This window comes from Rhinatrema bivittatum, chromosome 4, assembly GCF_901001135.1.
Source record: "Rhinatrema bivittatum chromosome 4, aRhiBiv1.1, whole genome shotgun sequence".
In the NCBI taxonomy this organism is placed as follows: Eukaryota; Metazoa; Chordata; class Amphibia; order Gymnophiona; family Rhinatrematidae; genus Rhinatrema; species Rhinatrema bivittatum.
The window spans coordinates 191,257,802-191,284,466 of record NC_042618.1 but is presented as its reverse complement, the minus strand read 5'-3'; the positions used below and the strand labels follow the sequence as shown (position 1 = coordinate 191,284,466).

The 26,665-nt window shown below is 47.0% G+C and overlaps 1 protein-coding gene across 6 annotated transcripts in view; it reads right to left on the bottom strand.

The window, feature by feature from the left end:
- Nucleotides 1-26,665, bottom strand: part of PBRM1 (polybromo 1) — a 355,730-nt gene that overhangs the window by 7,888 nt on the left and 321,177 nt on the right. For all 6 annotated transcript variants that reach the window (XM_029599448.1, XM_029599445.1, XM_029599446.1 and 3 more), the window contains one exon: nt 17,337-17,553. In XM_029599448.1, coding sequence (XP_029455308.1) covers nt 17,337-17,553 — 217 coding nt within the window. The remainder of the gene's footprint in view (nt 1-17,336; nt 17,554-26,665) is intronic.

Genomic DNA, 26,665 nt, shown 5'->3' with positions numbered 1-26,665 from the left:
GTGAGATTGCACCGTGAATACTGTATTCAATTTTGGTCACCCCCATCTCAAGAAAGATATAGTTGCGATGGAGAAGGTACAGAGAAGGGCAACCAAAATGATAAAGGGGATGGAACAGCTCCCCTATGAGGAAAGGCTAAAGAGGTTAGGGCTGTTCAGCTTGGAGAAGGGATGGCTGAGGGGGCATATGATAGAAGTCTATAAAATGAGAGGATTAGAACAAGTAAATGTGAATCGGTTATTTACTCTTTCAGATAATAGAAGGACTAGAGGGCATGCCATACAGTTAAGCAAGTAGCACATGTAAACAAATTGGAGAAAATTATTTTTTACTCAATGCACAATTAAGCTCTGGAATTCGTTGCCAGATAAATTTATTAGAGCAGATAGTGTAGCTGGGTTTAATAAAGGTTTGGATAAGTTCCTGGAGAAGTCCATTAACTGCTATTAATCAAGTTGACTTAGGGAATAGCCACTGCTTATTACCAGCTTTAGTACTATGGGATCTATTTAATGTTTGGATACTTGCCAGGTATTTGTAACCTGTTTTGGCCACTGTTAGAAACAGGATGCTGGCCTTGATGGACCCTCAGTCTGACCCAGTAAGGCAACTTCTTATATTCCCTCTGTACTGCAGTTTTGTCACCCCTTTACTCTCATGTAAACTTTCACTCTTCCCTCCTACTCTCTCCGCCTTCCTTGAACCTCTCTCTTTGCCACCTCATCCCTAGAATTTTCTTTATCCATCCTTTTGATCCCCCATCCTTGGGTCCTTCTCCCCTCCATTCTCAGTCTCTCCTCTTTTGGTTAGAATTATCAGATGGCCTCAGGTCATCAGGGACACGCTTAACCAATCCTAGTTTTACATGCTTTGCATTCAATGAGGGTAAAACCAGCATTGGCTCAGCATGTCCATGATGATCTGGAGCCATCTGATAACTTTACCTAAAATCCTCTCTCGCCATGCTGATCTTACCCTCCCTTCCTCTCTCTTACCAGGAGCGTTAACTCTTGAAGTTACATCTGCCACCTCATGCTGACCTGTCTAGACTCATGGTTTGAACCAGCTAGGTGGAGTTCAAGTTGGCCATTTAGCTCACACATACCTACAAACATGTCAGTTTCATATGTAGTTATCGGTGCTAACGTGAGAAAGGATACCTCAAATGTGTGACTGAGGTTTTGGCAAGACCCAATAAAGATCCACAGTTTCCACAAAATGTAACATTTACTATGTGGTTACAGGCAATTATTTATGCAAGCAATACATAAGTATCTGGATACAGTATAAATGTTAAAATATTACATTTATCACAGGCTTGAAATTAAGCCTAACTCTTGCAGTATCAGAGCAGATACACAGATGAAACAAAGAATTAAAAAGCATCCTTGAGAAGCAGACTGAAAACACTTGCCAACTAACTTGGCAGATCTGAAGAGTGTCCGTTTCAGAAATGTGGATTCTTATACTGAGAAAGTCATGCTCTCCTCTCCCTCACCAGTTTGTCCTCTGGTATTCTTTAACTCTTACTGGAGGTATAGGGCAGTAGGCAAGAAAGTAACATTCTATTCTTCTTCAGATGGATCTACAGATAGTGAGGGTGAGAACATTCAGGGACAATGAGGGCCTGAACCTTTTTTAGGGCAACATCATGAATTTCAGATTATACCAAGGGGCTCTAGAAAGAAATGAGGGAACTTTCCTTTTGAAGAACACAGTTGGATAAAACCAGTGTTACTCATTCTCAGACATGTCACAATTCTCCATAATTAATCTTTCAGTTAAGCAGTTGACAGCAAGGCAAGAACAGGTGTTCTCTGAGGACAGCAGGATGTCAGTCCTCACAAATGGAATAACATTATCCGATGGAGCCTGGCACAGAAAGCTTGTGTCAGTTTCTAGAACATAGACTGTGCCTCACTGAGCATGCTCACGCAGGGTCCCTTCAGTCTTGTATTTTAACATAAAAAGAAAAATAAACACAGAAACCAAATCCAAGGGGAGATGGGTGGATTTCATGAGGACTGTCATCCTGCTGTCTTCAAAGAACACATACTACAGGATAGCAACTCTGCTTTCTTTGACAAGCAGGATGGCAGTCCTCACATGGGGAATCCCTAGCTACAGGCTGCCTCTAATGAAAAAAAAAAGGGGGGGGGGGGGGACAAGTGCCAATGGGCACAACGAAGTGTTTTTGTTGGCAACTAGCCTTTTTTCTATACATATCTTATTTAGAAGCAGTAGCCATGAAAGAAAAATGGGCCCTAGGAGGGAATGGAGTTGTGTACTACACCTCAAGCAAATGCCGAAGGACAGACTGGCCAAATCTACTGTTGCACTGACCATACCTATGCAAACAGTAGTGAATTGTGAATATGCGGAGAGAACTCCATGCCACAACCTTGCAGATCTCTAGGAGGATTGATCGCAGGTGAATCACTGATGCTGCTATGGCTTGGATCGAGTGAGCACAGACATGGCCCACCAGATTCAGCCCTGCCTGGGCACAATAAAGGGAGATGCTAGCCAATTAGATAACAGTTGGCAAGGGCAATCCTCAGTCTATTTGTGTCAAGAGAATCAAAAAGTTGGATGGAATTTTTATGAGTTTCAGTCCACTCCAGTAAGGTGGCCAAGGCTCTTTTGCTTGCTCAACTTGGTGGACATGTGACTTGGGAAAAAACATTGGAAGGATGATTGACTGGTTAAGATTGAATTCTTACACCACCTTAGGCAGGGTGATCTTGTGCACCCAACCTATCATGATGAAATCTGGTATAAGGTAGATAAGTTATTGGAGGTTGGAGCTCACTAACCCTGCACACCGAAGTGACTGCCATCAAAAACATAAATCTTCCAGGTCAGGTACTTCAGATCACAGGAGTGCAGTGACTCATCAGCTGGAACAGAACTATGTCGATGTCCCAAGACACAGCAGGAGATCTGATGGGAGGCTTCAAATGAAGCAGGCCCCGTATAAACCAGACAAATAAAAGCTGTACAGAGATGGGATTACCTTTTAAATAATGATGGTAGGTGCCAGTTGCACTGAAGTGAACTGTTACAGAAAGTTTTTGAGACCATACTTGGATAAATGCAGAAAGTAATCAAACAGATTTGTGTGAAGCATGAAAAAGATCTAGGGACTTTTGCTCATGCTACACAGCAAACCTCTTCCACTTAAATTTTCAGGATTTTCTAGTGGAATCCTTTCTTGAAGGTAGAACATTTTGAAACACATCATCAGATAACTCAAGGGGTTATCTGATGAATTGTCCTGCCACGCCGGAGTCCCAGAATGGTTGTGTGATATGGATGCTGTCTTATAGGTCAAGAGTGGCCTGTAGCTATTGAGACCTTAAGGTCCATTAAGCTCTCTTCCTATGGAGACATGCCATGGGAGTGACATGTACAGTTGACATCATGAAGCCCAACAGCCTCAAAATGCCCCAAGCTGATGTCTGCTGACTCATTTGTATCTCTTCTGCTGTGGACATCAAGGTACTGGCCCTTTGCTACAGAAAGAAGGTTTTTGCCCAAGTCATGTCTAGCAGAGCTCTGATAAATTCCAACATCTGGATGGTCATATGCATCAATTCCTTGGCTCCCATCAGAAATGCTCTCTTGACCAGCCAATCCAGATACGGATATACGTGCACTCCCAGTTTGTGTAAGTGTACCTCCACCACTAAGCATTTTGTGAAGATATATGCTAGTCCAAATGGCAGAATATGATACTGGAGGTTACAGTTTCCCACAACGAATCAGATATTCTAGGGTCTGGGGACAATTTGGGAGGAGATCCAATAGGTTTAATCTGTATCCTCTCTCAATAATGTTGAGGATCCACAGATCCAAAGTTACATTGGGCCACCGGTTTACATAAAACTACAGCTTCCTTCCAACCCAAAGGTACTTCAGCACAGGTACCAGGATACTGGCTATTTTTCCACAATCTGGTCAAAACTCCATCCCAAGAGTTGACTGACATACTGTCTGGGGCTTAGGTGCCAACTGATTTGGATGGGCATGAGGGGGCAGAGGATAGCACTTTCTTGGCTGGAAAAAAGTGCCTCCTCTGCCCTGGCCTTGGGTACCTCCTGGAGGAGGAGGCTGGATCTTGAATGTCAGTGGAAAGCTGCAGGAACATTGCAAAGTAATTTCTGATCTGCATGGTCGCTTTCTTCACTCCTTCGTCAGATTTTCTCGGAGGCACCGAGGAATGAGTTCTAGAACTCTTGGCCTTCTTGAGAGTGGATTTGACTACCACAGTCTCATACTGAGTCTGGGAGCTTTTTGTAACATAATAACGATGGCAGTAAAAGACCGAATGGTCCACCCAGTCTCCAAGCAAGTTTCTTATGGTAGTATCTGCTACTCCATGCCATTTTCCTCCCTGTTTCTGTTAAGGGTAATAACTGCCACTCCATGCAAGTTACCTCCAAATCTTATGTTAAAGGTAGTAATATTAACAATGAAAACCAAGTGCTGTCAAACTCATAGCAAAATTACTGTTGCTAACATTTTTTACAGGGTGAATAGCCTTCTTGATAATTCAGACAATGCTGTTTGAACGTACTTTGCTTTTGGACTTGGCCATAGAAGCAGTCCGGCACTTTTTCCCTAATGTTCACATATCAGTATTCTGGACTGTAAATGTCTGGGTCTAGCGTTGGCTGTCGTCTGCATACTATTCCTCTTCTCTTTCTCCCCCCCCCCCCATTGAAGTGGAGAGCAATGTTGCAATTGTATCAAAATCATGAAAGCAAATTGATGAAGGGTGGTAATCCCCATGCCTTCTGTTAGGGGCAGTATCTGCTGCTCCATGCAGGTTAGCCCCTTGTACTCTTCTTTCAATTCCACCTCTAGCTTTTAGGGATCCACAGTATTTATCCCATGTCTTTTTGAATTTGTTTACTGTTTTCGTCTTCATCACCTCTTCCAGAAGGGCATTTCCAGGCATCCACTACTCTCTCCGTGAAGAAATATTTCCTGATATTGGTTCTGAGTCATCCCCTGAAGTATCATTTTGTTCGGTTTGCTTTCCCACAAAAAAGGTTTGAGGATTCTGCATCATTAAAACCTTTCAGGTATAAGGTCTGTATCATATCTCCTCTGCACCTCCACTCTTCCAGGGTATACATATTTAGATCCTTCAGCCTCTCCTGGACAAGATGGATTGTGTCCACCTTCTTGTTAACAATGGAAGCCACAGAGAGAAGGTTTTCCCACATCTTCATCTGCACCTCCTGAATGATTTCATGGACTGCATGACACACTGCCATGGAGCAGAGTATGGAAATGGATGAAAACTTAGAAAAACAACAAAAAAATCTTACCTAGGGAAACTATGAGGAACAAAACTGTGGAATAACAGCAAATGCTTCTGCAAATCCAGCATAAAACCTAAAGGCCCAGAAGCAGCAATGCAAGGTAATAAAATCGCAATGTGAGGGCTCCACAGAAAAAGACAGACTGAAGGTACCTCAAGTGGATGTGTGGCATGACAACATGCATAGGCATGCTCAATGAGGTGCACTCAAAGTTCTAGCAACTTTAACATTCGTTTTCTGTGCTAGGCTCCATTGGATGATGTCACCTCACTGTTATCCTTCTTGTTCTCAGAGTATATTATTTATTCCAACTTGTGGCAGTGTGCCCTATAGAAACCCTCAGAACTCCTTAATAGACCAGTCCCAGCAGTCTGGGCCTGGTCCACCTTAACACAGAGCATTCTGGGTCTAGGGTATCTTCTCTGAGCAGGAATAAAGCATAGGCTCAAAAGGGAGCAGGGGAGGCCCGGAGAAGATGAGATGGCAGTTCCTTTTAAATACTGCTTGGTTGTGGTGATTGGTAAGAAGTATTGCTGAGCTAAGCTGCTTCTATGTACATTTTATTATATGGAATAAAAGTGTGCAATAGAAAACTGGAAACCGTGACATATGAAGTCAGGTAGGGAATGTTCTGCGCTAAGCAACTCCACAGGCAGAGGTCCAAACCTCCCAGAATGGTCTGAAAAAAAGAAGAATTTGTAGAAAGTGTCTACACTGGCAGAACTCTGCTTCACTGAAGGAAGACAGACTTTTTTTTTTTGAGAAAATGTTCTAAGCACTGCACAGAGAAACATTAGTGCAAAAGCATATTGAAGGAAGAGAGAATTTTTTTGGAGAGAGAGTTTGCTCTAAGTAGTACACAGAGAAACACTAGTTTAAAGTGCACGGAGGAAAAAAAAACATCCTACAGAGGGCCTCACACATCCACACCCAACGTTGGCACAACAGACCAAAGGGACTATCCCTGCCTGGATAGTCAGGGGTCAAGCAGTGAATAAGGGCTGGAGAGGCCAGCAGGTTTTTTTTTGTTTTCCTACCCCTGAAGAGATATGGGTAGAGGTTTATTTCCTAGGAAAGGAAGAAAAGAAGCCAAACGGCTTAAAGGAAGTGCATAGCAATGCATTTGTGTCATTGGAGTTCCCCAAACTCAAGAACCTGGCAAGAGGGAAAACCTAAGGCTCAAGATATCGCAGATGGAAAAGCCAGCCAAGTCAGTAGAGCAAACAAAGCTACTTCCAGAGACCATATATGCCCAGAGAGGAAAGCAGAATTAAATGGCAGCAGCTGGTTGCTGACCTGCAGGAGATTGCAACAGAGCTGATTCAATGGGAGGTGGAGCTAAAGCAAATTACCAAAGAGAACATTATTCTAGTGAGCGGACTGGGGCAACGTGCACCGGAAACCCTGAAGGGCCTGAAAGCGGAGGAAGCGCAACAACCCTCAGACACCTGATTGGAACGGTGACCTCCCAAAGCACGAAGACTGGGAGTTACAAGACAGAGAGAATACAGACTTGGTAAAGGCTGACCTGGGTCATCTCAGAAACTGGCCTAATAATGTTCAGTAGAACAGTGATGACCAAGCCTAACCAGGATTATCCCAGAGAATGGCCTAAGGAAGGTGCTATAAGGAGCCCAGACAAGGGACTAGATAACCCAGAAACTGCTCTGCTGGAACAGATACTAGAGCAAAAGCCAAAAGGACAGGAATCCTACACATGGTTGTGCCAAGAGAGCAATTCCCCTATAGTATGGCTAACCCACTCACCGAGAGCAGTGACACACAGGAAGCTGAGGGGATAAAGCCAGAACAAGAGGACAACACTGAGGCAGTGGTAGAGGTCTGGAGCCCAGAGGTCCAGCAGACAGAGAAGAAACCAAACCAGTTTGGGGAAAATTGGGCTGCTAACAGTCAGCAAGAGGAAGCCAGGACCAGAAAGAAAATGGAGTTTTTGGAGATCCAGCCCAGAGAGGACAAGATGCCAGTAGAGAGTGGTGAAATGGACATTCCGGGGAATTGGACTCTGTAATTCAAAAAGCAACAGATTCTCCAATGTGCATTTTGAAATATACCACTTGGGTTGCTCACTGTCACCAGCTTACAAGCATTGGAATGTTTTACAATTACATCAGGCATTCCGAGAACCACCACATATAGCAAATGCCAGAGGATGAAAAGATTATGTAATTAAATTAACTCTTTCTTTAGTCAATAAGATTTCTTGACTTGTTCAAAGAATAGTAATTAAACTTCAAAGCCAGACTAATTGTCAGTTCCATAATATGGTTTAGGCAATAACCTGCCTGTGTCCAAAGATGTAGACTGGACAAATGAAGAGACCTGTAAAGATACGATTAATAGAGTATAGAAGTTGAATTAATACTTCAAGACTGAGGCACGGATGTCGCAGTATTGTTTGGCTCACCAACATGTTTTTGAAGACTTGCGTTGGATTATTTTAAAACACATTGTTGGTAACTGGTGGGAAGAGGATCTTATGACTCGGTTAAACCATCAAGAACAGTTTTGAATATGTACTCTCCACACAGTAGAGCTGGCTGGTATGAAAAGTGAATTGGAATGCCTAGTCTAATATAAGAAAGCATATATGACTGGTAGACTAGATTTACATGTGATCCACATAAATGACTCGTTATCAAGGGAATATTGGGAGTTTTGACTGGCTAGATATAAATTAAGATGGCTCCCGGACAGAGGAAGGTTTAGAGATGCTAAGAGCAGTAACAAATTAGGGCTTTAGTATACATGAATGTGCACTAATAACGGTACGTTTCCTTTTGATTTAAGATGATTTTGCAGCCCCTGATGAAGAACACTTATTCGTAACACCAGATCTGTGTCGGGCTATTTCTATGAAGTAGTATCTACTACAGGAATATCAGAGGAAGAGTGAAATAGTGTGATGCAGAAAAAACAAAGTTTATAATAAGTAGGGATGTGCAATAGTTTTTCCAGAATTAGGCAATTTCAACGAAATTGCCTAATTCGGAATGGTTCGGGAGAACCGAAAAACATTTGAATTTTTTCTGAAATTTTGGAAAAAAATTTTGAGTTAGTGCACGCTAACCTGAAAATCGGGGCCCCTGAAAAAAAAAACCCCCCGAACCATGGGGAAAAACAAAATTCCTGCGGGGGGCCCCGAAATGAAGCCAGACACAAAATTTTTACCCGAAGCACATCTCTAATAAGCAACATTATTCTGAAGGTATTTATAGAGAATTTTACCACTCATTCCTCCATTATGCTTCCATATACAGACTTTAGTAGTGAAGACAACAGTTATAACATTTTCTGCAGGATTCTAATTGTGCCTTTAAGACTGATCTATTGAGAGCATACTGGGATTTTTAGAAAAGAAAATATAGAACGTTTTCTCACAAATCACTGGAGCACTACCATTATATTACAAAGTAAACACTTTTAGATGTTTAGCAGTATTTCAGGATACCACGATCCTTTCTAATCTTTAAAATTTGGGTTAAATGGTAAAAATATTTTGTTATGGTAGATATTTATTGATAGTACTGGAGAAGTTATTTACCTGATAATTTCATTTTCCTTAATGTAGACAAATGGACTCAGGACCAACGGGTTATATTCCCCTGCCAGCAGATGGAGATGGAGCTAGATTTCAAAGCTATCACTCTAGATATATCCCTTGAGTGACCTCAGCCCTTCAAAATTCTCTTCAAAAGCCACTGTGGACATACTATTGATAAACTAGATGAAAACTTGATTGTAACTTGATTAAAAACAGATAACCGTAACTCAACCAAACATAAGCGCTGAATTCTAGCAAGATAATGGATGCCCTGATCTAAGGATTGGATGAAGGTTTACCGTAATCTCTCGCAATCAATATCCAGTCCACGGGCGAATCCTTGGCATCGTTCTTGGGCAGCCATGGGTGGGATGCTGAGTCCATCTGTCTACATGAAGGAAAACTAAATTATCAGGTAAGTAATTTCTCCATTTCCTAGTGTGAAGCCGGATGGACTCAGGACCAATGGGATGTACAAAAGCTATTCCCAATCAGGGTGGAAGGCTGCCCACAGTCTGGTTAACACTGCCCTTGCAAAGGCTGAATCCTCTCGGGCCTGTATGTCCAGGCGATAGAACCTGGAGAAGGTATGCAAGGAGGACCACGTCACTGCTCGGCAGATATCGATAGGAGACAGCAGTCTAGCTTCCGCCCAAGACCACCCAAGGCCTAGTGGAATGAACTTTAACCCGAGAAGGTAGTGGTTTTCCTGCCTCCAGACAGGCTCCCATGACCACCTCCTTAATCCAGCGAGTCATGGTAGCCCGCGAAGCTGGTTTGCCCCGCGAAGCTGGTTTGCCCCGCTTCCTTCCACCGTGAAGGACAAACAGACGGTCCATCTTTCAGACCAGTTCTGAAACTTCCAGATACCACACCAAAAGTCTACTGACATTCAAATGATGGAGGAGGTAGTATTCTTCCGTGCCCTTTTGCTTATCTAGGGATGGCAACAAAATTTACTGATTCAAATGAAACTCTGAGACTACCTTGGGCAAGAAGGATGGAATGGTACAAAGCTGTATCGCTCCTGGAGTCATCCAGAAGAATGGTTCTTGACACAATGCCTGTAGTTCAGAGATGAGACGTGCCAAGCATATAGGCACCAGGAACACATTTTTCAAGGTTAATAAACACAAGGAAAGACTGCGCAGCAGCCGAAAGGAGGGCCCTGCCAAAAATTAAAAAGTGATTCTAATTAGAAACCTTAATGGACATGATCTGGCATTTCTAAAGTGGGAGAGAGGGAGTTTAGTCCCAAAAGTTTCAAAAAAATGACTTTTAGCAGGACTGAGTTGCTTTGTAATCAAGGAATGAGGTGTTTTTCCAGTCTGAGTAAAAAACTAATAGCCTAGGTGTCTGAGACCATCTTTAATTTCATTTTTAATACTAGATTAAGATTCCACAAGGGAACTGGCCACCGTAGGGGTGGCCGGAGGTGCTTCACCCCTTTCAGAAAACAGGCCTCATCCGGATAAGCTGACTGTTCATCTCGCCCTTGAAAAGGACAGCACCACTACCTGGACCTTCAAGGAGTTAAGGGTCAAACCTTTATTCAAGCCGCCTGCAAAAATTCCAGAATTAGTGGGATTTTGACCTCTTGAGGGGGAACACTGCGTTCCTTGCACCAGGCTTGAAATCAGACCTGCAAATACACTAGGGACATAGAGAACTTCAGAGTGCGGAGTAAGGTGGCAATTACTACCGCAGAATATCCTCGCTTCATTAGGTGAGCCCTTTCAAGGGCCAGACCGTAAGACAGAATAGAGTCAGATCCTCGTGAAGGACCGGTCCCCTGCTGTAGCAGGCTCCTGTGCGGTGGGAGGCACAGGGAGGTCTCTACCACAAGTCTCCGCATGTCAGCATACCACGGATACCTGGGCCAATCTGGAGCTACTAACAGGACTAATCCCCTGTGGTGCTCAATTCTGCGAGTGACCCTGCCCAGTAGAGGCCATAGAGGGAAGGCGTATAGCAACTTTTCTTCCGGCCAGGCCCACTGATCTTTTCTGCAACTGAAGAATCGGGGAACCTTCGAATTCAGAGATGTGGTATCAGCTGAAAGGCTTTGACCGATAATGCCCACTCTCCTGGATCCATACTCTCCCTGCTTAGAAAGTCTGCTCTGACGTCGTCTTTTCCTGCAATGTGGGAGGCAGAGATTTATTTATTTAGAGGCTTTTATATACCGAAGTATAGCAGATTGCCTTCACTCCGGGTTACATGGTAACAACTTAATACAATATAATAACATTGGAACAACTTATTATACTAGGAACGGTGTTCGGGTCATAGGTTTAAAGAGAGCAACGATTACAATCTGGAAATGAACATTTTTACAACAGATGAAATAATCATTTAAAAAGGGGGAGAACTTAAGCAAAATTCATTGTTAGGTAAGGGGTACAAGAGGACTTATTGTATCAGAGAGGCTGATCTGAGGGGTGGGACAAGGGGAGATGAGGAACGGTATTGAGAGGGAAGAGATGACGAGGTGGAGGGGGTGGGGGAGGACATTCAAGGAGGTTAGAGCGTGATGTGCATAGGAGAGGAATGAAATAGGAAATGAGATCATCTGTACATATCTTTCAGCCTATTCCATAAGGAAATGAGGAATGAGATCATCTGTATATATCTTTCAGCCTATTCCATAAGGAGATCTATCTCCTGTGACACTTGCTGGTTCTTGGTTTCACCATGGCGGTTGATGTAGGCTACTGTCGTCTGACATTACACAGATCACTTGACCCTGGAGACTGTGGCTGAATTGTAGACACACCAATCTGACTGCCAGAGGGCCTCTTCCTCAGTGCAATGTGCCTGGGCTGTGAATTCCTGACAGTGAGCTCTCCAGCCCCGGAGGTTCGCGTCTGTTGTGAGGACCAGCAGGTTTGCAGAGGACAGGGGTACCCCCCTGCTCAGATGAGCTCCCTATAGCCACCACTAGAGCTGAGAGCATACTTCCATCGGTAAGTGGAGGCAAATTGAATAGTTTTGAGACTGCAGGTTCCAATGTGACAGTAGTGAGCATTGAAGTGGTTGCATGTGTGCCCTCACCCACGGTACTATCTCCAGGGTTGCCGCCATCAAATCGAGAATTTGGAGATAGCTCGATACCGTCGGGCATATCGTGCTCATCAACAACTGTTACGGTTTTGGGCTGTAGCCTGACACAGGACAGGAGGATGGGAACAATTGCAGGTGATCTGGTGAGGCTGGGTGGAGCCAGGCGCCGGCTAAGAGGAGTCTCTGCAGAGGGCACCGGCTGAGAGGAGAATCTGAAGCCGGGCACATGGTAGTAAGGGTCAGCTTCAGGAAACACGAACAGAATGTGGGTATGCATGGATGTGAATGCAGGTAAGCGTAAACTGTTACACTGGAAATGAGTGCAGGTATGGGTGAAATCAGAATGCAGGTAAGCATGATACTGGATGCAGGTAAGCGTGAACTGTAGGAGAGGAACCAGAGCAAGGAAGACAGACAATGACAGGACTGGACAAACCAGGACAAGGACTACACTGAACATGAAACACAGAATGCCCGAAGGCAGCAAGGCAAAGAAGTCCAAGGGGAAACAGAGGCAAGGAGAAGAGTAATAGCACAGCTACAAGGGGGTTCAGGGAGAGAGGGGACAAGAAGGAAAGCAAGAACTAGAATGCCTGTAGACCACAGAGCAAGATCAGCAAAGAACCAAGAGGCCCGTAGGCCACAGAGCAAGGCAAGGCAGGAAACCAGGATGTCCAAAGGCGCACAAGGCAAGGCATGGCAAGGAACAGATGGCTAAAGCAGGGAGCCCAAAGGAACTTGATGACAAAGCACCAAGGCATGGGCTAGGTGGGGTTAAATAGTGAGTTCTGGATATGGGATAGGTGGGACAGGTAGGCAAGGAAGGTGGGCCAGCCAGGGGATAGTGCTCATGGGGGGGCCTCTAGTGGTGAGGAGGCTGCATAGCAGCCAGAATCGTAACACTGACGCACTTGGGACATCAACTTACTTATCCACGTGGTCTGAAGGAAGACCTTACTCTCCTTGGTGTCGAACTGGAATCCCAGATATTCCAAGGACTGGGAGGGCTTGAGATTGCTTTTGTCTAGGTTTTCGACACAACAGAGTTCCTGAAGCAAGGAAGTCACCTGGAGACTCTCTTTCATGGACTTGGCCCAGATCAACCAGTCATCCAAATACGGGTGCACCAGAATTCCCTCTTTTCTCAAAGCTGCCGCTATGACACCATAATCTTGGAAAATGATCTGGAGGCAGTGGCTAGGCCAAAGGGCAGAGCCTGAAACTGATAATGGTGACCCAGTACTGTAAAGCGTAGGTAACTGTGTTCTTGACGGATTGGAATATGTAGGCATCGGATAGGTCCAGGGAGGTTAAGAACTCTCCTGTACAGCCATTATCACAGAGCATAGGGTTTCCATGTGGAAATGATTCACTCTTAGATGCCAGTTGATACTCTTGAGATCCAGGATGGGACAAAAGGAACCTTCCTTCTTGGGTACAATGAAATAAATGGAATAACGCCCTGTATTTTCCTGGGGCGCAGGTACTGGGATTAAAGCCCTCATCCTGAGAAGCCTTAAAAGTGTAGTCTCCATTGCCTGCTTCTTGTGCTGGGAGTGGCAAGGAGACATCATGAATATGTCCAGAGGAGTGCTGTGAAATTCCAGTGCATATCATTCTCGTATGACCTCCAGTACCCATTGTCCTAAGTGATCTCAACCCACCTCTGGTAGAAGAGGGATAATCGACCCCCTATCACTTTATTCCAAGGGTGGGTCAGAAAATTTTCATTGGGGGGGTTCGGGACGAACCTGAACCTGCTCCTCTCTTGGGCTGTAGACTACGAAAGGACTGAGACCTCCAAAAGGGCCGAGACCTCTGAAATGTTCAGTTTCTGTAGGGGCGAAAGCATTGGGAGTCCCTGGATCAACCCCTCATTGACAAGGAGTGCTGTAACTGCTTTCTCTTATCGTGTTGGTAGCCCGGGAACTGGAGATTTGCCCTATTTACTGGCCAGCTTTTCCAATTCGCTTCCAAAAAGGAGTGATCCTTTAAAGGGTAACTGTGTAAGATTTGCCTTAATTTGCATCTGCTGCCATATCTGACTTCTGACCATCACCACGGAGGATAATCCTCTGGCTGAAGTACGGTCTAGATCAGAGCCTGCGTCAGCTAAAAAGGCGGCGGTGGGTTCCATAACCACTCTGGAATTCACCCTAGAGTCATCCACCTCCTGAGAAAGGAGTAGGCACGAATGAGCTACCAGGGCACAATAAGAAGCAATCTGTAAGGTCATTGCTACTGCGTCAAAGGCCTGTTTATGGATAGACTCCATCCATCTATCGTGCGCATCCTTTAAGGCAACTCCTTCCTCCACTGGGATAGTTCGCTTAGAGATGGCACAGAGCAACACTTTAGGGAAACACATATGCTCTCTCACTGCGGATCCAGTAGCTAGAGAGCTACTAACACTTGTCCCCCTTTAAAACTTGCATCTGGGACATCCCACTCCAGGTCAATCAACTCCTGAACGGCTTCCAGTACTGGAAAGTAACAAGAGGTTTTCTGTAGGGAAATCAGAATGGGGTTCTTTTTTCTTTCCATCATATAGTCCACCCCAAGAACTCCCAACATCTTCAGGGTCTGGGAAACCAGGGCCAGCAATTCATCTCTATGGAAAAACCGTAACATGGTCCGATACGGTTCTAAACCAGGGGGAATTTCCCCATCTTCCAAGGAATCCGTCTCCTCTTCATCCGTGCCGGCTGGGACCCTGCCATGAATACCCTTGGTGAGGCGAGGCATGCCTCGAGGTCTGTCGATAGGACTGGGAGAGAAAGGGCTTACTGGCTGAGGTTCCATCCAGACAGGGGCGAGTGAGGTAGCAGACTGTACCTGTACAAAGGCTTGAAGGCCCTGAAAAAATTCCACCCAAGAGAAGGCAACCGGGTCCATGTCTAGCCCAGCAGGTCCTGGGTTAGTGCCATTGAATTTCCCTCTCTCATGGATGACCCTGTCCCGGGGGTACTCAGATCCGGGGTACTTCCAGTTAAGGCTGTGGCTAACCCATCCTCTGAATGGGAGGAGCCGGGCTGAGCAAAGTCCGGGGAGGCCAACTCTCCCTGGGCTTTCTCATAATGCTGACATCAGTTGGAATCCAGGTCAGACTGTGAAGCCCTAATATGACAAGCAGCGCAGAGAGAAAGGCGCTTATATTTCTTGGCTGCCAGAGCCATTGGCGGCGGTAACTCTGTTGTCGGCTCATGCTTAAAATTTTTATGCGCACAGATTTCGGGCGCGTAGTCAGGACACAGCGAGGTATACACTCACAGCCCCTGCACCCAGCTTTACCTGTACTCTGCGCTTAGTAGATTGTGCGCGTATGTACGTGTGCGAAGTTATGTGCATACTGATGTTCTATGGTGGGCATTACAGCATGCACAAAGACACACGTAAGATGGAGCCACCACGGCGTGCCGACCAAGCCTAAAGTGGGACCTAGCCCACCAGGGGGCTGCGCAACCCACTTGGAAGCCCACTTCCCCTTATCTCGACAGGATTGGGAATGACATTGGTATGGTATGGTGCGCCGAGCTAGAAGACCAGAGGAAGTCTTATCGAAACCCTTTCCAAATGTCTCTGAATCAGGAGGTCATCTTTTTTTTTTTTTTTTAAACTTATCTGGGCTCAGCGCTTACTGGCTGAGTAAAGAAACGATCTCCAGCTGCGGGGAAAGAGGGCTTTGGCCATCATCGCCACATTTGGATTCCTGCATCCTTTACCTTTCAACTGCTTAAGCAGCAAAGTCCACTCTGGGAATCGGCTACTGGACCAAGGCACAACTCTGAGGGATCTCGGAAATTGCCTCAGGAATTCTCAACTGGGGGAGGGACCTTTAGGTATCACTGCAAGAAAGCGGGGCTCAATTTTTGTTTTCTCCAATTTAAATGTAGAATTTCTCCTTCCAAAAAGTACAGTAATCCCCATAGGGAGAGGTACGTCCACCATCTGTTGGAGATGGAGAAATACTGAAGGGCTGAGGTCACTGCAGGGGTGTATCTAGGGTGAAGTCAGCTTTGAAATCTGACTCAGTCCACATCTGCTGGCAGGGGAGCATACCCCATTGGAAATATATATTTTTCAATCTTGCCCAGATTATTATACAATAATTATGTGGGCTATTATGAAACTTATTGCAGTCACTGCAGAAAGCTCAAGACAGGAGAAATGGACTTTTTTTTTTTTTTACCTATCAAAACTCTGTGTTACAGTAATCCAGGTAATAGGGAATGAAGTTATGCTAATTTGAGGCTCATGTCCAACAGGAAAGGGTCTTCTCTGACTGAATGCTGTTCAAAATGCAGAACTATTTCTCAGAACACAGCCATGGCCTCCACAGATGACATACAGTTAAAAACTGCTCTGGATAGGATAATAAGAACCCAATGCACTTCCAGCTGAACTGAGGAATAAGTATCTGCCTTATAATTCCTTGAGGTTGAAGATATTTATTCTCTGTCTATGGGAACTACTAACCCATAATCACTTTACTATGACCATAACTAGGTCTTAAATACATACACTTTTCCAGCTGACTTAAAAAAAAATACAGTATGTATAATGGGAAAGATTTAGCATATGCTATTAGTGGTTTTAGCAGCCAGAAAATCTTTGATTACTTGAAAAAGCAACAGCAAAACATGCACCAAGACTGTTTTCAATGTACAGCGACTGCTCTAATGAAATCTATTTGTAATTTTTATGACAAGATATTATTGGTTTCTCCAATATACTTTTATCTCAGTGTACTAGTTTTCTAGGTGACACTTGCTGTAATCACCAGCTTTTGGAGGTTATATTTGTTTTAGACAGTTAAGTCTAGTTAAGTCTACATCATCCAAATACAGGCTCGGTTGACTGTTGACAGTAATTGGTAGCAGCAAAGTTCGTGGGCCCCATATCCTACTGGCTGGAGGAGTTTTGGCACCTCACAGAGAAGCTACCTAAATTCTTGGGGGTGATGCTGTACTCCAGAAGAACTTCCTGTGATGATCTGTGGAATAGCACTGATAGGTTCAGCTTTCCATTCATCCTAATAGTCAGTACTATATTGCTGTGATATAATTATTCAAACATGCTTTTTAATGCTCACTCTGAAAATAAAGGTCAACAAGCAAGTTGCAGGTAATAATTTTTAGTGAATGAACTTCATTCATTTATGATTTGCTTTTTAATAATTAAACTTCCATTTGTTAGATCAGTATAGAACAATATGACATTGATAATATATAACATTGATAAAACACTGTCCTTTGCTCATCTGGACTAACTTGATAAAGGGAGTTTCACTCTGAAAAGTTAAGTTTACATTTATGTTTACATATTTAGTTGGACTAACACAGCAATGATATTACTTAGCTCATTCCAGAAATGTTACCTGACAGGGTCTGGTCCCATTTGCTAATGCTGTTAGACTCTGCACTAAGTCCTTCAATATATTTCAAGTAGGCCTCAGAGTGCAGCAACCTCTGTGTCTTTGGAGGGGGAGCCACAAACATCGGCGTGCTGGGCTGCTGCATGACCTGTGGACTCCCTTGACTTGGGCCAGGATATGGAGGTGGCGCCTGCTGACTCTGAGGGCCAAGGATTCCCATCTGAAACAGCAAAATATGATGCTATCACATTGTTTGGTCCCAAAAAACAAAGCGGAAGCCGATCCAATATAGCTAGTAAGCGAAAAGACGAAGGAAATCGGTGTAAAAAGCAGCCTTTATTGAAGCTTGCCCGACTCTGGCTGAGTTTCGCTCTCTCAAGAGTGCATCCTACACTAGAACACGTTATACTGTTCAGACACTCTACCTGTAACATGCTTTAAACCCCCGGCTAGAAAGGGGTGTCATAAGCAAACATTGATGATTTAAGAATTCTTGGATTCCTTTGCCGAGCCCTTCTTTCAGGCCGAACGCACCATTAGCCCCCGTTTGGACGTGCGTTTTCAACGCGCTATTATTACCCCTTATACAGTAAGGGGTAATAATAGCGCATGGAAAACATGCTGCCAACCCCCCCGAAACTAATAGCGTGCATCACATGCAAATGCATGTTGATGAGCTTATTAGTTAGTCATGCTCAATACAGAAAGCCGCACATTTTACTCTCAGAAATTAACTCCTGCCAAAGGCAGGAGTTAATTTCGGCCAGCACCGGGCAAGTGTACAGAAAAGCAGAAAAAACTGCTTTTCTGTACACCCTCTGACTTAATATCATAGCGATATTAAGTCGGAGGCCCCAAAAAATAAAAATTAAAAAAAAAATCTTTAAAAAAAAAGTTCTGCCCGCGGCCCGCGAGTTGGAAAACGGATGTTCAATTTTGCCAGCGTCCGTGTTCCGAACCCGTGGCTGTCAGTGGGTTTGACAATCGATGCCGGTAAAATTAAGCATCGGCTGTCAAACCTGCTGACAGCCGCCGCTTCCGCCAATAAGGAGGCGCAGGCCCTCATTTGAATACTGAATCGCGCGCCCAGGAGAGTGGCCTGGGCACGCGTTGGGAGAGCCGGCGCTCGCCTCAGAGCGCCGGCTCTCCCGTGCAGTTTACTGAATCGGCCTGTTTGAACGGATTCACCCAAAGTAGTGTCCATGATGTTTGTGTTGAAAAATGTACAGAGAGATAGCTGGAAAATAAACTATGGATTTCAAGCTGAAAAATAAGAAGTTGAGGCAGCAAAGGAGTTACACGTGTAAATGTAACATTCTATCGTGGCAATTTTCAAAAGCCATTTACCCATGTAAAGTGCACATACACGTGTAAAAGCTATGGACAATTCAATAGCATATATTGTAGCAATTTTCAAAAGCCTACTTAGATGAGTAACGTGCATTTACATGTGTAAAATCCAGTTTTAGGTATGTAAATCCTTTTGAAAATTACCCTGTATGGGTGTGCCTGGTTATTATAAACTTAGAAACATAGAAACATAGAAATGACGGCAGAAGAAGACCAAACGGCCCATCCAGTCTGCCCAGCAAGCTTCACACATTTTTTCTCTCATACTTATCTGTTTCTTTTAGCTCTTGGTTCTATTTCCCTTCCTCCCCCACCATTATTGTAGAGAGCAGTGATGGAGCTGCATCCAAGTGAAATATCTAGCTTGATTAGTTAGGGGGTAGTAGGGGTAGTAACCGCCGCAATAAGCAAGCTACACCCATGCTTATTTGTTTTAACCCAGACTATGTTATACAGCCCTTATTGGTTGTTTTTCTTCTCCCCTGCCGTTGAAGCAGAGAGCTATGCTGGATATGCGTGAAGTATCAGTTTTTTCTTCTCCCCTGCCGTTGAAGCAGAGAGCTATGCTGGATATGCATCGAAAGAGAAGTATCAGGCACATTTGGTTTGGGGTAGTAACCGCCGTAACAAGCCAGCTACTCCCCGCTTTGTGAGTGTGAATCCTTTTTTCTTCTCCCCTGCCGTTGAAGCTATGCTGGATATGCATGAAGTATCAGTTTTTCTTCTCCCCTGCCGTTGAAGCAGAGAGCTATGCTGGATATGCGTGAAGTATCAGTTTTTCTTCTCCCCTGCCGTTGGAGCAGAGAGCTATGCTGGATGTGCATCGAAAGTGAAGTATCAGGCACATTTGGTTTGGGGTAGTAACCGCCGTAACAAGCCAGCTACTCCCGGCTTTGTGAGTGCAAATCCTTTTTTCCACATTTCCTCTTGCTGTTGAAGCTTAGAGTGATGTTGGAGTCACAGTAACCATGTGTATGTTTATTGAATAAGGGTATTGTGTCCAGGCAGTAGCCATCATTCTGGCAAGTCACCCACTCTTCATTGGCGGCCTCTTGACTTTATGGATCCACAGTGTTTATCCCACGCCCCTTTGAAGTCCTTCACAGTTCTGGTCTTCACCACTTCCTCCGGAAGGGCATTCCAGGCATCCACCACCCTCTCCGTGAAGAAATACTTCCTGACATTGGTTCTGAATCTTCCTCCCTGGAGCTTCAAATCGTGACCCCTGGTTCTGCTGATTTTTTTCTTATGGTAAAGGTTTGTCGTTGCCTTTGGATCCTTTAATTGAGTTACTTGTAAACCGGCGTGATGTGCCATACGAACGTCGGTATATTAAAAGTTGTTAAATAAATAAATAAATAAATAAATAAATTAAAACCTTTCAAGTATCTGAAAGTCTGTATCATATCTCCTCTGCTCCTCCTTTCCTCCAGGGTGTACATATTTAGATTCTTCAATCTCTCCTCGTACGTCATCCGATGAAGATCCTCCACCTTCCTGGTCGCCCTTCTCTGTACCGCTTCCATCTTGTCTTTGTCTTTTTGTAGATACGGTCTCCAGAACTGAACACAGTACTCCAGGTGAGGCCTCACCAAGGACCTGTACAAGGGAATAATCACTTCCCTTTTCTTACTCGATATTCCTCTCTCTATGCAGCCCAGCATTCTTCTGGCTTTTGCTATCGCCTTGTTGCATTGTTTCGCAGACTTCATATCATTAGACACTATCACCCCAAGGTCCCTCTCCTGCTCCATGCACATCAGCCTTTCCCCCCCCATCGAATACAGTTCATTCGGATTTCCACTCCCCATATGCATGACTTTGCACTTGTTCAATACTGCCGTATTATCATGAAAATAAGACAAGGCTATTTTGTCCAAAACCCCAACTTGTCTTATAATTGTGGCCAAAGGGCCCTTCAAAACTGCCACTGCCAAACTCCCGCAGCTCCCACTACAGGTCCTCTAGTTACCTCCCCTACCCCCAACTCATCCTGCTACATAACATGTCAGTTGCCGCACTGCTTTTTTAGGCAGCAGCTCAGTAGGAGCCAGCATGGGAGGATGCAGCAGCCCACTGGAGCCTGGCAAGAAAGGAAGCAGTGTTCTGCTTGGGTCCCCATAGAAGAGAACAGGTGATGAAGCAGTGGTCTGCCCAAGCCTGGCAGGGGAAACTGCAGCTTAATCAGGGCCAATAGGGGCAACAGCTGCACAGAGGTCACTGCTCACATCTGAACCTTCTATTTGGTTTCTTCTTATTTATGTTGCTTCCTTTACTTTTTTTTATATAATCAAATTGTTTTTGAAGTAACATTGAAAGTGCATTCCCTGTACGTACCAGGATCAGTCCAGGACACCTGGGTTGTGACTCCGCACCAGTAGATGGAGACAGAGCAAGATCTGTCGGACTTGGCTATATATAGCCATTTGCCTCACAGCCCCTCAGTCTTACTCTGTCTCCAGTAGATGGTGCAGGTGCAGACACAGCCTCTAGCTTAGGCCTGGTAGTTAGTCAGGCTTAGGTTTCTCTAGTTTTCTTTGAAAGTTTAAAAAAAACAAAAAAAAAAAAACCAGGAAGATTTTGCTATAGGGGAACAGCAAAAGGAAGGTCCTCCGTCTGTCCTGCCTCCCAGGGGGGTTCTGAAGGTTCTGAGGGGACCATCCCCCCCCCTGGTAGAGGCCGCTGCTAGGGTCAAGAACCCGGCTTTTCTAGTAGCAGCGTTGGGGGTTGACACCGGGGAGCCCGGTTCACTCACCCCCGCAGGAGCACAGGCCTCAGGACAGCACCAAGTTAGTAAAAAAAAAAAAAAAAAAAAGGGTTTGCTTTTATTTTGTCGCGCCGGCTCTCCGTTCCTTCGCGGGCTCTTCCGGCGCGGGTGTTCATTTTAATTATTTTTAATTCCTTTTAATTTAGTTTTACTTCTCCTGCCTCGCGGTCCCGCCGGATGCCGAGGGGGTCGGCCTGCCGCGCATGCGGCTCAGCTCTCGCGCGACGGGGTCTGTTCCTCTTGCGTTGCAGGCGGTGAGGGACCGTCTGGGGCCGGTCCCAGTCGGCGCAATCGCCGCCGCATGCAGGGAAGGCTGCAAACGGGCCTGCAGATCTCTTCCCCGTCAGCGTGGGACTGGTGGCCATTTTGGGGTCAGCCCGGGAAATTTCGCGGGAGGCCGCGGCTGATGGCGGCACGCCTCCCGCGCTTTCCCCGCAGCGGACACCCTCGGGGGGGGGCCCCCCGGGGGGGGCTGACTCACCAGTGGAGGCCAGCGAAAGTGATTATTCGGAGTCTGACTCCTCCTTCTCCTCGGACTTTGTGCTTTTATTGCGCAAAGTCCTCAAGTACAAGGGCCGCAGGCACGGAAAGGGAAAATCTCCCGCCAAGGGATCCGGCGGAGGCTCCGGATCCTGGAAAAGAAAATCCGGGGCTGTTTCCAGAAGAACCTTAGCGCCCCCTAGAGAAAAGCGTCCATTGAGAGGCGTTCCCTCAGGACACGGATTCCCCATCGCAGGACGAGTGAGATTTGACCAAGGAGCCCCGGGGGGGGGGGGGGGGGGGGGGGGCGATGGTGCCATGGGGGATGGGTCCTCTCTGCCCGGTACTGGCAAAGGTACGCAGGCCGTCGACGGCGATGACCCGAAGGTGGTCTGCCTATTTCGGAGGGATGAGCTGGTCCCACTTATCCCGGCTATCCTCCAGGAGCTGGGGGTGGAAGCACCTCCGGTGGCCTGACACAAACATGGACCCGGTGCTACTGGGTCTCACCGGACCAGCCGTGGCTTTCCCGTTCCACTTTGCGGCGTCCGATATCTTGTTCCGCGAGTGGGATACGCCAGAGCTGGGCCTGAAGGTCAGCAAGGCCATGGATAAACTTTACCCACTACCAGAGGATGCCCTGGAGCTTCTCCGGTTGCCAAGGGTGGATGCGGTGGTATCGGCGGTGACGAATAGGTCGACAATTCCGGTCACAGGGGCCACGGCCCTCAGGGATATACAAGATAGAAAGCTTGAGCTGCAGCTGAAGAAGATTTTCGACGTTTCGGCTTTGGGGGTTTGAGCGGCCATCTGTAGTAACTTCGCCATGCGAGCGAGCCTGCGCTGGGCCCAGGTTCTCCAGGCCAATGCTGACCTCTCGGAGGAAGAGGCCACGCAAGCGGACCGTCTGGAGGCGGCGATAGCTTATAGCGCTGATGCTCTACACGACCTCCTTCGCACTTCAGCCAGATCCATGGATTCGGCTGTTTCAGCACAGTGTCTCCTTTGGCTTCGCAACTGGGTGGCGGATGGGTCGTCCAAGGCCCACCTCGGGGCGCTACCGTTCAAGGGAAAGTTGTTTGGCAAAGAGTTAGATGATTTGATGTTGTCCCTCGGGAAAAACAGGGCCTTTAAGCTGCCTGAAGATAGGTTTCGGACTCGATCTTCTTTTTCTGGTAGGTCTAGGTTCCGTGGGAACAGGAAATCTCGGCCCCAGAGGTCCTCCGGTCCCTCATACAGTGCGGGTTCCTCCCGATCCACTTCCTGGCTGCAGTCCTTTCGAGGGAAACGGTTCGGTAGACAAGGGGGAGCCCCGGGGGGTTCAGGGTCCAAGACCTCCCAATGAGATACGGCCGGTCCATACCTCACGTCAGCTCCAGTCGTTCGTCCCAAACGTAGGAGCTCGGCTGGAATTGTTTTACGAGGAATGGGTCAAGATAACATCGGATCAGTGGGTCCTCAGCGTGATAAGAAGAGGCTACGTGTTAGATTTTGCAAGGACGCCGACAGACAAGTTTCTGGTGTCGCCCTGCAAGTGTCCACGGAAGCGCGACGCCGTAGAGGGTACTCTGCGGCGCCTGGAAAGCTTGGGGGCAATACTTCCCGTACCTCCCGATCAACGAGGCGAGGGCCGTTACTCCATTTATTTCATTGTTCCAAAGAAGGATGGCACAGCACGGCCAATCTTGGATTTAAAAGGGGTAAACAGATGTCTTCGCATTCCCCATTTCAAAATGGAGACGATTCGGTCTGTGATCGCCTCGGTCCGCCCGGGTGAGTTTCTAGCGTCCCTGGACCTCACGGAAGCATACCTCCATATCGGCATCCAGCCGTTTTATCAACGGTTCCTCAGGTTTTGCATTCTGGGCAGGCACTATCAATTCAGGGCCCTTCCCTTCGGTCTCGCCACGGCTCCCCGCACATTCACGAAGGTAATGGTAGTGGTAGCGGCTCAGTTCCGACGGGAGGGTACTTAGACGATTGGCTGATTCGGGCCAAGTCCAAGAGTCGGTGTCGGCAGACGATAGACAGGGTCCTCCATCTGTTGCGCTCCCTGGGCTGGGTGGTCAATCTCAACAAGAGTCATCTGGTTCCCACCCAGTCTTTGGAATACCTGGGCGCCCACTTTGACACCAGGCTGGGCAAGGTGTTTCTTTCCAGGGAGCGGGTGGGCAAGCTTCAGAGTCAGGTAAGCCGCTTATTGTCTCTTCGGCTTCCACTGGTTTGCGATTATCTGATAGTTTTGGGTTCTATGGCCTCGACGCTTGCTTTGGTGCCCTGGGCTTTTGCCCACCTGCGTCCGTTGCAATCAGCATTGCTTTCCTGCTGGAAGCCAGTGTCGGAAGAGTTCCATCTACCACTGCCGCTCCCGGCTCAAGCGAGAGTCAGTCTGCGCTGGTGGCTGGAAGCGGATCACTTAACGTGTGGAGTGTCCCTGCTAGTGCCCGACTGGACGGTGGTCACTACGGATGCCAGTCTCTCCGGCTGGGGAGCGGTCTGCCCTGGCAGGTCAGTGCAGGGCCGGTGGTCCTTGGCTCAATCTCAGTGGAACATCAATCTCCTGGAAACCAGAGCGGTAAGCCTGGCGCTGCGGTCCTTTCTCCCCCTGATTCGGGGACAGGCGGTCCGAGTGTTGTCGGACAATGCTACCACCGTGGCCTACATCAATCGCCAGGGCGGGACGAGAAGTCCGCTGGGGGCGGAGGAGGCGCAGCGCTTGATGAGCTGGGCGGAGCGACATCTCAGCAACATCGCGGCGTCTCACATCGCCGGAGTTGACAATGTTCAGGCGGACTTCCTCAGTCGTCATCACCTGGATCCCGGCGAATGGGAACTGGCGCAGGATGCCTTTCGTGTTATCAGCGAAAGGTGGGGGACGCCACACATGGACCTGATGGCCATGTTCCAGAATACGAAGGCCCCACGATTTTACAGCCGAAGGCGGGAACGAGGGGCCCAAGGTGTCGATGCGTTGGTTCTTCCTTGGCCGACGGACGTGTTGCTCTATGTGTTCCCTCCGTGGCCGCTGATAGGCAAGGTGCTTCGGCGCATAGAGCTGCACTCGTCCACTGTGATCATGATGGCGCCGGAGTGGCCGAGGCGCCCGTGGTTCGTGGATCTCATCCAACTTTCGGTGGATGCTCCCCTTCGTCTTCAGGGGTTTGCGGGGCTCTTCCGTCAATGCCCCGTTTGTTTGGAGGATGCGGATCACTTGTCTCGCGGCATGGCTTTTGAGAGGCAGCACCTGAAGAGAAAAGGTTATTTGGATGCGGTGGTTTCCACGTTGTTGCGGGCCAGGAAGCAGTCCACGTCCTTGGCTTATGTCCGGGTCTGGGCGGTCCTGGATGATTGGTGTGTAGAGCGCAGCCTGGATCCTGTTTCGGCTCCCGTCTCCGATATTCTAGCATTTCTTCAGGCTGGCCTTGCTAAGGGTCTCTCGTGTAGTACTCTACGGGTTCAGGTGGTGGCACTGGGATGCCTGAGGGGCAAGGTACATGGGGTGTCTCTGGCACTACACCCGGATATAGCGCGTTTTCTTAGAGGGGCTAAGCATTTGCGTCCTCCATTGCGCCATCCTTGTCCGTCCTGGAATCTCAACTGGGTACTTTCCGTCTTGTGCTTGTCGCCTTTTGAGCCACTCAAGCGGTCGACACTCAAGGATCTCACGTTGAAGACGGTGTTCCTCGTCGTGATCGCCTCGGTGAGGCGAGTATCGGAGTTACAGGCGTTGTCATGTAGGGAGCCGTTCCTAAGGATCTCGGATTCCGGGGTTTCCTTGCGGACAGTTCCTTCTTTCTTACCAAAAGTTGTGTCGGCGTTTCATTTGACAATCAATTGATCTGCCTGCCTTCCCTGTTGCAGACTTGTCGGATCCGAAATCCAGGGAACTGCGGAAGCTCGATGTGCGGAGGGTCCTCCTTCGCTACCTGGAAGTCACTAATCCTTTCAGGATTTCCGATCACCTCTTTGTTCTGTTTTCAGGTCCAAAAAGAGGTGGGGCGGCTTCCCGGACTACAATCGCACCTTGGCTCAAGGAGGCCATTGGCTCGGCCTATGTGGTACGGGGTAAGCTGGTGCCCGTGGGACTTAGGGCTCACTCTACACGGTCGCACGCGACTTCGTGGGCAGAGTCTCGCAGGTCTCGCCTCAAGAGATTTGCAGGGCGGCTACCTGGAAGTCGTTGCACACTTTCACTAGGCATTATCGGTTAGATGTTCAGGCCACTGATTCTGGGGGTTTTGGAGAGAGAGTGCTCCGAGCGGGACTCTCTGGTTCCCACCCTCGGTAATATGGCTCTGGTACATCCCAGGTGTCCTGGACTGATCCTGGTAAGTACAGGGAAAGGAAAATTAGTTTCTTACCTGATAATTTTCGTTCCTGTAGTACCATGGATCAGTCCAGGATCCCACCCGTGTTTCTGAAGTAACGGAGAGTCCACTCGCTATTTGATTGTTCAGCTAATCTGATTTCTGATTTCTTGGTTCGCTTCTCCGGTTGAGGAGCTTTGCTCCAGTTGGGGTTTTTGAATCGGGACCCATTGGGGTTAGTTATTTAGCTTGTTCTACTTTGACATTACGTAAGACTGAGGGGCTGTGTGAGGCAAATGGCTATATATATCCAAGTCCGACAGATCTTGCTCTGTCTCCATCTACTGGTGCGGAGTCACAACCCAGGTGTCCTGGACTGATCCATGGTACTACAGGAACGAAAATTATCAGGTAAGAAACTAATTTTC